This window comes from Manis pentadactyla, chromosome 5 (genome assembly GCF_030020395.1).
Source record: "Manis pentadactyla isolate mManPen7 chromosome 5, mManPen7.hap1, whole genome shotgun sequence".
Classification (NCBI taxonomy): domain Eukaryota; kingdom Metazoa; phylum Chordata; class Mammalia; order Pholidota; family Manidae; genus Manis; species Manis pentadactyla.
Genome location: NC_080023.1, coordinates 45,949,063 through 45,961,588, shown reverse-complemented (window position 1 = coordinate 45,961,588; position 12,526 = coordinate 45,949,063). Strand labels below are relative to the sequence as shown.

Sequence of the window (12,526 nt, the reverse complement as noted above, 5' to 3'; positions counted from 1 at the left end):
GGTCTTTGTTCACACTAAAATGTAAAAGACTAACAACACTACCACAACCAGATGACTGCCTTAAACTAAAACCTCGAAATTACATCTAGCCTATGCTGTTTAAGTACTTTTTCTCCTGCCCTTGCTGTCTTCAGGTGATGCCCTCTAGGCTGTCGGATGCCCATACCGAGGTTCAGCGGCAGCACCACCACGGCCTCCGGGCCTTCCCGAAGTGACTCACCTGGCAGATGGCTCTGTCCTTTAATTAGCCGTCCAGTTCCTGCTTCCCCTTATTTAATATCAGGAAGTTTCCACATGTTTCATCCCTTCCCCCTCTTGGCCATAGTGCCTTCCTACTATTCTTTTCCTATTCTGTACTTTTGTTTGGTGTTTTTCCCTTCAATGTATTATCAGAATCCAACCTGGGAATTTTTGTCAACTTGTCAGAGCTCTTTATCTCCATATGTGGTATCTCTGTTCTTTCTTAAACCCTCCTTTTTTGGTATGAATACACATGCTCTGAATGAACTATTCCAGGACCCAGCATCATTAAAGGTCAAGGTAAATATGAGTCACAAGTCTGCCGTGACTTGGAGAAGTCTTTATACTCAGCTGTCTTCACCGTGTTAGTAAGTACTCATTGAGAACTATATATAACATGAGTAGCCCAGCAGACCTACCCTTCTCGGGATTTGCTTGGCTAATATTCAGATTAATTTGTATCCCCTGATCACATGGAAGTTGGCTGGTGAGTGGGTAGGAGCCAAGAAACATTGCTTCTGAGAAATTAAGTGGAGGATTAAAGAAAATCACAAGGAATAATCTGCCAGCTGATCAGTAAGAGGGGCTGTAGCACCACTTTGGCGGGGTACCTTGGCAATGTGTGCACTGGAGCATTTTCAAAATAGTGGCTATCTTCTCAGTTCCATATGGCTGATCATGTTTTGTTCTAAACTTACTGCTGCCCTTTACCCACTGTATATGATCTGGGCTATCCGTCCTTACAATGAACATGAAGAGCATCCAATTCCGGAGTTTCTGGCTCAGTTCTCACTCTGTCAGAATACTGGCATCTCAGTTAGCCCTGCTTGCGAAATCATTGGAGAACAACAGAGCACTAAGCTGTGTGGCACTGATTCTGAACCCAAAAGCATTTCAAAGAAGAAATAAGTGGGAACTGGAGCTGTAAAAAGTGTCAAAAGGGAGATGAAACTTTAGCCTTAGAGCTTCAAATAAAGGGCGGGACATAGATAATACATGAGAGGAAGGAGGCCACCCCAAGTGGGCAAGAGCATTAGCATAAGCAAAGCTTCTGGAAGTGGTAATGGGCATGTAATGTTGGGCGAGCATGATTGCTAGGAGCTGAGAAGTGACCTCAGGTAGACGTAAGAGTGGATTTGTAGGGTGAAAATGGAAGAGGTAATGAGGAAATGAAGAAAGTAATAAATAAAACAAAAACATGTGGTTGAATATTATACCAACAAAATTGGACAAAAATTGACTGTTGGGGAGATTTGACTTCTGACCATTTCCCAGGATCAATGGAATATGTTGTTTCAAATCATGACTTCTCCTATGCAGTTGAGATTTAAAAATTGGCTAACTAGGTAACGGCTGATACTTTCATAAGATCTAGTTTATTCATCACCAAGAAAATGAACTTTGTTATGAGCCATGTACATTGCATTTAGGTAGCTGAGGAAGTGTATTGGGCTGATTTTCATGGAATGAGAGCTTCCAGAACCAGGCAGTAAACCTCAGCACTTTGTGGGTGTCAAAGATGCCATATGACTGTGCTCTAGGACACAGTCATGATAGGTACCTTCACTTCCAAGACCAAAGAGAAGATTCTCAGACGTGTCCTGGTTTCTTCCTCTGTAAAAATGAGGAAGGGCTTGTCCGAGTTCTCATGGCTATAAGCAACAGACAAGGATCTGAGCCAAGTGTTCTGTCCCCAAAAGTCCTTTCTTTGCTTGTTTTAATGGTAACATGGTGAGGACATCCCAGGTCATGTCTGGGGGTGTTCTGTGCTCTGTAAGAGACTAGATTGTTCACATACTTCTTTTACATTGTCCCCATGCTTTTTATAGATAACAAACTTTAACTCTGTCTTCTCTACAACTTTATGTGAAATCAGCTCGAATGAATTGGTCAAATTCAAAATTAATTCCATTTCATGGTCGTTCCCTCATGAAATTTGTGTGTTTTGTGACAGCTTCCCTTCTTAGCCTCTTCAGAATCAAATTGAAATATTCCAAATTTAAATCCATCCACCCACAATTTTTCCTTTCCTATATCTTTCATGATTTCTTGGTGCATAGCTCTTTGTAAGCTATAAATGCATATTCTTAAAGTAATCTGATAGTCTGTGGGTCATTTGCCTAGAACTTAATTAAAAGGAGTTGAAGAGGAGGATGTAGACAGGTGGAGACTCTTTAGGAGGCTTCTAGCTCCTTTTAGGTACTTTGGAAGTGACATTGGTTCATTAAATTGAATTTTAGTTTTCTTTCAAACTAAGAACTTTCTTCTTCCTTGCTACAACTTAATTTAGGATGTGGCTATCTTTCTTCATTTTATTTTATCTTTTTTTCCCCTTCTCTTCCACCTCCTCCTTCCTTCCCTTCTTCCTCTTTCCCTTCAAGGAATGATTAAGAAGAGATCATTAAGGTGGCTAGGCAAAAGTTATAAAAAAATAAGGGAAGAAAGAAAATTAACTCAGAGCTGGGAAAGATCAAAAGAAATTGAATTGAACTCACTGAGTTGTGAAAGGGAAGAAAGGTCAATGGAATAGTCTGGTTTGGGTACAGGCTCATCTGAAACAGAAAGTAAGGGTGGGCTTGCAGTAGAAAAGCCTTTGGGGAGGCTTTCTCACCGGCCACCAGGAAGCACTGTGTCAGCTCTGTGCTGCCTAGAGTTGCCCAGGGTGGACGAGAGGAGAAGCTATGGGCAGCCAGGTATTCTGCCTGCAGGATGTTTGCTAGACAGATGTTTGAGCAACTGCAGTCCTTACTGGAACAAAGAAAAGGATAAATAAATAACTGAACCTGTCCTGGTGTTTGGCCCCATAGGTTTAAGTATTCTGCAACTTGTTTTAAATGGAAACCAGACACTGAGCATGATTATGATGGTAATGTTGTTACACTTGGCATGGCCTCAGGGACTGATTTTGAGCTTTGCCTGGAGGCAAACTCAGAATGAAATAAAAGTTCCTTTATCCTTAAAAACAGAAGTTCTGGATCTACTTTGGCCTTCTTGGAAAAAAGGCAAAGTGGAAAGAGTTAGAAGTTATTTGGTAAAGAATCATTTTGCTGAGTACTCTCCTGAGGTAGAACAGAGCCTTCCAGAATGGAATTGTGTAATAGACATGCAATTCAAGATGATTGTAAGTGGTGAAATTGCTTATCAGTGGAATACAGGGGATGATGGGTCCTTGGAGCGGGGCTGGGGGAGTGCAGAGCTGTTAGATCTGCTATCACATTAGCCCAAAATATTGTCACGTCCCTTTGCTTCCATATAGACTTTTCCACTTTGTGTTTCTGTGGTTGCCATTTAGTCCCTTTCTTACTCTTTCTCACAAATGTCACCACTCATCCTTCTATAATGCAGCTCTGTTCTGCGTTTATCAAGAGTTTCTCCACCCCATCTTCATATTCTGAGGGAATTTCCAGACCAGAGAGTGGCAAAGAACCAGGCAGAGTTCAGTGAGTGAGTGACCCAGTGAATGTCAGCGTTGAGCAAAGTAAGCAGGAAGAATCTGAAACCATGGATTCTTCCAACCCAGGAAGTCAGGTTCAAGCCAGCCTGCCTCCACCTGTACCCTAGGATATCAGATGATCACTTGAATGCTAGTCCAGTCATTCATTGACCTGACTTTGCTTTGTAAGCGACTACATATCAAAACCTAAAGAGCATTCTGTAGGTTGGCACTTTCCAGTTTAGATATTGTTAAGCTTTTCATTGTTTCATTGTATTATGGAATCCAACATTTGTTCAAGGACATTTGAAATGGCCGAAGGTTTTTGTAAATGTTTTAAAGTAAACTGATCCTAATGGCCCCTCGTCTGAATCTCCACCCCATGAAGTCAACAGGATTTTAGTGGTACACAAATCTTATAGAATTCTAGGGATAGCCTGGTAGCAGAATTGAAAAGACCACTGTGTTCTTAGAATTGTACAAATATTAACTCAGCCCACTCACCCAAGGTTTTATATGTATTCCAAGGGTTGGGAGAGAGAAAGAGGAACACACAGCAAGAATGTGCTAATCCTGAACCCCGTGGCTATGGCTCTCATTCACAGAATTCCTGGCTTGCAATGTTTTCACAAAATTCTTGCTCCTCCTGAAAGGTTCTGCTTCTTGGAATAAGGAGAGGATTGGAAGGAGATGGATATAGTGCATCTGCCCTCTATTCAGTGCTCCAGTTTTTTTTTTTTTTTTTTTACTAAGGTATCATTGATATACCTCCCATGAAGGTTTCACATGAGTAACATTGTGGTTTACTACATTCATGCATATCATCAATACCCCCCACACTCCATTGCAGTCACTGTCCATCAGCATAGTAAGAAGCCACAGAGTCACTGCTTGTCTTCTCTGTGCTATTCAGTGCTCCAGTTTTAATACAGCTGATTCTAAATTATACCATGGTGGTTGGTGTAAGGATAGACACAGAACAATGGAAAAGAAGAGTGAATCTAGAGATAAACTCAACACATATATGGTCAATGGATTTACCACAAAGGCACCATTAGGATTCCGCAGGAAAAGGATGGTCTCTTCAACACAAAGCGATTGGATGTCCTTTGGGACAGGGGAAGGAAGGGATGAATTCTGACCTCTACTTCATAGCATACACAAAAATTAATTCAAGATGGACCGCAAGCCTAAATGTGACAGGTAAAACCATAAAGCTTGTAGAAGAAAACAGGAGCTCTTTATGCCCTTGGCCTAGGCAAAAATTTCTTGAACAGGACAAACAAAGCACTATCATCAAAGAAAAATCTGATGAATGGACTATTAAAACTAAGAATATCTTAGTTTTGAAATTATGCCATGGGGAGAGTCCACAGCATGTCTTCAAGATCTGTGACAGGAAATCGGGCTGGAATTCCTCCACGTGCACTCCAGAATCCACCCCTGCAAAGGACTCTGCTACCTGTTCAGACTATAGAGAGGTGGATGCAAGGTAAAGTAGGTGGTGTGTGCAAGGCGGAAACCCTCAGACCGCACAGTAAAAACGCCTTACATTCTTTGTGTGGTTTTGATACGTGAGAAGCAGCTTTGTTCCCAAGTCCCTCCAAATCTCTGAACACTGGTGTATTCTTCTCAGAACAATCCCTTGAGATCCCCTGAGCTTCGAGGTCATCCTGCCAAGCCCATGTGTGGGAAGGACAGCCACATGGGGGCCCTCAGCAAGCTGAGCCAAAGTAGTTCAAAGTCCAGCCAGATCCGGTTCTCTGGTATCCAAGCCTTTGGGGTCCCAGGGCCCTGGAGGAAGCCTGGGATGGGGTGAGGCCCAGTGCAGCTCTTTGTGGGGTCCTGGGTTGGTACGGTCAGACTAGGAAGTGTTGGAGACAGAGCCAGAAACACACACAAACACAGCATTGCCGTGCTCACCACATCCACGTTTGCACAGAAAAGCAAAGACCCCTGGCCAAGATAGATGCTTCCTCTTCAAACTTAGGTTTAGAGGACAGTAAGTGCAAAATATATTTAGAGCTTTCAAAACTTTGGCACATTCTTACAAAGAGAAAAAATAAAAATACCCCAAGGGATTAAAAAAAAAGTCCAGCTTCTAATACTTTACATGAGTGGGAAACATTTTTCAGGCTGGGGTCATTTCCTTTCTGTTTCAAGAAATTAATAGTGTGCTGTAAATAGCCTATTGCAAAAGGGGAGATTTCATATCCTTTGAATGCTGATTATGCCAGAAAACTTTCCAGACCTAAAGGGGAGGTCATCCCTTTCCCAGGACACTGATGCAAGAGGACCCTGCAGTTAAACATTTTATTTGGCTGGAAGACCTTAGGGCAGTGGAAAGCTGAAATTCAGAGGCAATAATTAACTCTTCATTCAAGAAAGACATCAAGCACTGAGTACAGGCCCAGTTTGCTTCAGGAGCAGTATGTGGTCACTACAGAGAACCCAGACTCCCAGCTCTGCTTCCCTGTCTGTGGACCCCCCACTCGCTCTGCAGGCCCCTGGTGCCTGAAAGCTGGCATTCCAAATTAGCAGAATGAAACTACACTAAGTACCACTTACAAGCAGTGGGTGCGCGTGTCTCTCTGACAGCAGGTGTTGGGCGCTGCCCTCATCAGGAAGGAGCAGTGAGCATGCATGGCTTTCAAGATCTGCTGGCTTCACGAGTGTTGTGTCTCAGAGCTGGGCCAGCAGTCATCCCGTGGATTTACCTGCATCAGCTCCAAGGAACGTGTAAGGGACTGAAGTCCTGAAACTTTCCCGTGATATCTTTTTGAGGCATTGATCGCGCCTCCGTTGATTAGAGCAGGGATCAGCACTTCATCTGTAAAGGGCCAGCCACATTGTGTGTGTTGAGGCCATTCTCAGCCACAACTACCCAACACTGGGCATGCCTGTGTTGCAAATAAAACTGGATTTTACAGACACTGAAATGTGAATCTTATAACTTTCACTTGATGAAATATCCTTCTTACACTTTGTTCACCATTTATAAACTCAAAGACCACTCAGGAGCCATGCCAAAGCAAGTCATAGGCCAGTGTGGCCCACAAGCTGTAATTTGCCAACTCAAGGGCCTATTTGGTAACTAAAGGATGCCTCGCATTGATGTTGGTTCTGTGTAAGGACCTTCTTGCCAGAAGGGATATGGTAGAGAAGACCTGGACATGTGTTCCAGACCTGGGGAAACGAGGAGGTACCACGCCGGGCTCTGCCTTGGTGGCCCCAGGCCTGCTGACACCATTCAGGCCATGTCCCCACTTCCCAATGCCCCCTGGCAGGGACCTGGACACTGAGAACAGGAGCCCTTTCCTGGGGGCCCTGGTCACACCCAAGAGGCCTGTCGTTACTTCTCTTTTCCCCACTGCATCCCCCAGCCTGCACTGGGAAGGACCCTTCCGCCTTCTTCCTTAACCTCAGGCCACTCTTGTTCAAAGGCCAGGCACACAGCCCTCCAAGTTTCCTCTTTGGTGAAAGTTGCCATTCCTGCCTTCTCACCCCTGACTTGTCAGTCATAGATCCTAAGCGTCCTGAAACAGGGGCTGCCATTGTTTTCTGGGTGCTCAGCACATTTTCAAGTATCTTCTTAGATTTTTTGTTTCATTGCCCAAGGAGTGGTTGGTTGGCCCTTCCCTGAAAATAAAAATACTGGTAAACAAAAAAGAAAAACAAACATTTTGTGACTATAATTTCAGTATATTAATTGGAATGTCCCAGATAAGGCAAAACAGCTGGTAACTTTAAACTCATTTAGGTATGATTTGAGGGAGAAGAAAATTTTGTAAACAGTGTATTTTTCTTCCTAATTATTTTTGTCTGTCTAGATGTATGCATTCCCAGAGCATAGCTTAAAATCATGCTGGGGGCAGGGGGAAGCCAGTGTGGTCTCCACAAAGGGGACAGTCTCGTAAACATAATCAAGTATGTACTTCTTAGCAGGCTAATATTGAAGATGTTTTAACAGATGGTTTTGGCTTTGTGCCCTCTCTCGTAGGTCCTTCCATCGTGACGCCACCAAAGGACATCTGGAATGTCACTGGCGCCCAGGTGTACTTGAGTTGTGAGGTCATTGGAATACCAACCCCTGTCCTCGTCTGGAACAAGGTCAGTGGAACAGATTTCAGGAAGATATCCTAGATTGACGAGCTCTTCTCTCACTGCACAAGGCTGGGAACAACCCCAAGTCCTGGGCCTGGTCCATTGCCTGCTGCTTCTTCAAAGCGAAACCTTATGGCCATCTCCCAGACTTCTCCCTGGAGCTGGCAAATGATCTTTCTGACCTCCAAAATAGTCCCTGCCCTACTTTTGTTGGCAGTGCCTGAGCAGGGACCCATAGGAACTAGGAAACCAGAACACTGAGCACCCAAGCCCACCTCTGAGTGCATGCCTGTGGGTGCAGTGGGAGGGTGGGGGTGTCCCCATTGAAGGCAGTACAGCATTGAGGTTCCAAACATGAGTTCCTTAGCCAGGTCAGCTGAGTTACTGGGGTTTCTTAGTCTTAGTACTATTAACATTTTGGACCAGATAATTCTTTGTGGGGGGGCTACCCTGTACATTATGTTTAGCAGCATCCTTGGCCTCTACCCACTAGATGCCAGTGGCACCTGCCCTCCAGTTGTGACAGTCAAAACGTCTCCATTTCCCAATGTGCCCGGGGTGGGGGAAAATGGCCTAGATGAAGACCCACTGCTCTAAGCCTCAGTTTCCTCCTCTGCATGATGTAAGTGGCATATGAGTCTTATGTGAAGTAATGCAGTAAAATCACTTGGCTTGTCAGATGCAGTTAGCACTCTGGATGTTAGCTACTGTTGGTGGACATTTTTCCCTTCAAATGGCATTAGCTTGTATAACTATCTGCACATTTGAAGGATATTCTCAGCATGTCTGTAGCAGGAAAAAGAATATATTCATCAGATCAAATAATCCTTCACAATTACACTGTACATTATTATACATTATTTCCCTTTCCTACATTTTAATTAATTTAAGCCTCATAATAATCCTATGGAGAAAATGTATCAAACTCATGCTAACAAAAAGGAAATAAAGAGGAAACCAGATACCCCGTTTTAGCTGGTTACTTCTCCAGCAAGCTCTAAGATGGTGATTGTCTCTCAATGTTTTGTTTGCTTGATGTCTGACCAGAGGAGCAATCTCTAGAACTCCGGGAGGGATTTTGGCTCCTATAGTCAGAACTCCATCTGTTGCAAGTTGTAGAAATTCACTTCAAACTAGCGTAGGCCAAAAAAAAAAGGAGAAGGTGAGGGGGCTGGTGATGCTAGCTAGCCTCAAGGGCAGCTGGATCAACGTACAGTGTGGCAGGACTCTGCTCTCACTATATTGGTCTCATTTTTTCTGGTCTGTTAGCTGCCTCCTTGCCATAGGCAATATTGTCAATGGCAGCTCCAAGTTCACATTATTACAGCTTAAAGACCCCACAGGAAAGAAAGGGCTTCCCCTCGCCCAGCAGCCCTGTAGAAGTCCCAGTAAAGGACTGACTCGGTGGGTCATCTGCTGACCTCTGGCTCCCTCATGTGGCCAAAGGGATGCATCACCCCTAGGGGGCAGTAGGCTGGAATGAGGTCGGGAGCGCACAAGCTGTACAAGTTCCCTTCAGAGCTGAAACTTCTGTTAAAGGGAGCAATTCAGTGTCACCTTAATAAATTCTATTTTTTTTAAGAGGAGGAGGGAGCAGTAGAGCAAAAATGCAGCCGGTGGATGTGTACCTGTGGCCTTCCCTGTGAAAGCTGCTCCCATTCCTCTGCTTATCTGGAAGTTACTGTTTTGTTCAGGGAGTGAAGAGGCACGGGAACAACTCTATTCCCAAAGAATATCCCTATAAAGAGCTCTGCTGCAGTTCTCCAGGGATTACACAATGAGAAGCCAGAGTGACCCAAGTGTCTGGGGCATGTGGCCTTACTGACAAATCTTGGTAGAGAATAGTCTCTTAGTTCTTGCTCCGCCCCACCCCAGCTGACTACACCGATGCCAGGGGAATACTTCTGTCACAGGAATCTTTTCCTTTAAGCTTTTGGGATCATATAGGGGCAGATCCTATGGGCTTCCCTGACAGCTGGGCACCTGGGGAAGGGGACTGAAAGGAGCTGGGAGAACAGAAAAAAATAATTTTCTTCAGATTTACAAGGAGCAAGCATAGGCTCTGTTTTCCTCAACCTCCATAATGTATTTGCAGCCACATGCATGACTTAAAATAATGTTTTTGAAACTGCATATCAGCAGAAGTAACAGTAAATGTCCCCAAGGGGTTTCAGGCTATAGCAACACTTCTGGTTGGCAGCCCGGTGAGTGGTCTGTACTTTCCTCACCAGTAGTCCTTGTGTGATGGTACATACTTTCTCAGCAGACTCTTAGCCTAAAAAGATCCTAGGAACAAGACTGAGAGGCTCCTTATTTAGTTTTTTTCCTGCCCAAATATTTACTTCAGGCAGAGTTGGACTTTCATCATGTCGGAATTTTTTTATCACCTTAAATAATGCTACCTTAAACCATCCAAGTATACATATCCTATATGCAAATACGATTCCCCCAAAGGATCCATAACTAGGCCAAAAGTTATTACTAAATGTCAGATTGTTAAATGGGTTGTAGCAGATCACTCTCCCCAGCAATGTAGGGGCGCCATTTCCCTGCATCCTCACCAGCATGGAATATTTACCTTTTTAATTTTTGTTAATGATGTGTAAAAGTGTCATCTCATTTATTAGTTTCTTTGACCACACTGAGAATATTTTCATATTTGGGTTTTCTCTTATATGAACCACCTCCTCAATATCCTTTATACATTTTTCTACTGGCTTTTTGTATATTAAAGATATTGACCCTTTCTCGTGTATTACAAGTATTTTTTTCCCCATTTTGTCTTGATTACACTGGCTAGGGAGTCTTAAAGTTTTAAGAGATATTATTCTATTTTATCGTAACTCTTCTAAAATTTCACCAAAAAGGCACAGTATACTGCATAGAGTGATCTGTACTTTCCTGAAATTAAAGGTTTTCTGAAATTCAGTGAACCCTTGAAATGTGTTAACATGCAGGAATCAGACCAACCCATCCTGCTTCTGAAATCATCGGCACTTTTCCTTTTCTTACTAATTACATCTCTGCAATAGCAGGATTCAGGAAGATTTGTTGCAGCTAAAATGGAACCAGAGAGGGCTGGAATGCTTTCCAGCGTCTCCCTCTGATTCTCTCCCTAGTTGACCCTTAATGGTGAGCAGTGACTACTAGGCAGTTTCTGCTGCCCTAAAGATTTCTAAGGTTCACATTCTGAGGCACTTCCAGCCCACTGACTATCTAAAGAATTGTCTTAAAAACTGTCACTTTTCTCAGCCTGCATCTTTTTTTTCAAACTGGAAAACACATATTTATCAACAAATTCCCCTTACATAAGGGAAGGGAGCAACGGAGTATGACATATAAAAATTGTGTAAAAATTCGTATTATTTCTATGTTTTCTACATGGTATATAACTTTTTACAATGTATTAATCAAAACATGAGTTCTGTTAAGTATTCATTTTCCAATCAATACTTGACAAGAACAATTTCTCTATACATAGTGGACCAGTTTAATTGGTGCAGAATGTTCTTTACTAATAGCTACATAATCTGAGGATCTACAGTTCAGTTGCTAATGAGATTCAGTACTTCTATGCTATAGTGTTTTTCTGCTTTGATCACACACACAGAATTCTGAAATTCAGTTAATGAAGACCAGAGACATACTACTTTAGCCACTGTATCAAATTAATACACCATTAAAATATTTTAATTGAAGTAGTTGATATTCAATATTATACTGGTTCCAGGTGTACAGCAAAGTGACTTACATACATTACAAAATGCCTACCACAATAGGGGTAGTTACCATCTGACACCCAAGTTACTACACAATATTATGGACTGAATTCCTTATGTTGAACTTTTTATCCCTGCAACTATTTATAACTGGAAGTTTGTGCTTCTTTATCTTTTTCTTTTTTACCTATTCCACCAATTTGTTCTCTGTTATTTATGAGTCTGTTTTGATTTTTTTAGATTTCACATGTAAGTGAAATCATGCAATATTTCTTTCTCTTACTTCACTTAGCATAATGCTCTCTAGGTCCATGTTGTCCCAAATAGCAAGATTTCATTCCTTTTATGGCAGAGTAATATTCCATTGTGTATATGTACCACTTCTTTGTCCATTCATCTACTGATGGACACTTAGGTTACTTCCATATCTTGGCTATTGTAAATAATGTGGCAATAAACATAGGGGTGCATGTACGTTTTCGAATTGGCGGTTTTGTTTTCTTCAGGTAAATTCCCATTAAGTGGAATTACTGGGCCATATGATAGTTCTATTTTTAACTTTTTGAGGAACCTCCATACTGTTCTTCATAGTGGCTGCACTAATTTTCCCAACAGTACATGAGGGTTCCTTTTTCTCCACATCCTCGCCAACCCTTGTTTTTTTGATACTTGCCATTCTGACAGGTATGAGGTTATCTATCATTGTGGTTTCGATGTTCATCTCCCTGATGACTAGTGATGTTGAGTATGTGTCTTTTGGCCAATCTGTATGTCATCTTTTGAAAAATGTCTCTTCAGGTCCTCTGCCCATTTTCTAATTGGATTTTTTTTTGGTGCTAAGTTGTATGGGTTCTTAACCCCTCATCAGATAAATCATTGCAAATATCTTCTTCCATTCAGTAGATTGTCTTTTCCTTTTTTTGATGGTTACCTTCACTAAGCAGCTTTTTAGTTTGACGTAGTCCCACTGGTTTATTTTTACTTTTGTGTCCCTTGCCTGAGGAGACATAACCTAGAAAGAAATTGCTAA

At 42.4% G+C, this 12,526-nt stretch overlaps 1 protein-coding gene across 1 annotated transcript in view; it reads left to right on the top strand.

The window, feature by feature from the left end:
- Positions 1 to 12,526, top strand: part of IGFBP7 (insulin like growth factor binding protein 7) — a 73,181-nt gene that overhangs the window by 56,794 nt on the left and 3,861 nt on the right. Inside the window, exon 2 of the mRNA XM_036895206.2 lies at positions 7,674 to 7,783. Coding sequence (XP_036751101.2) covers positions 7,674 to 7,783 — 110 coding nt within the window. The remainder of the gene's footprint in view (positions 1 to 7,673; positions 7,784 to 12,526) is intronic.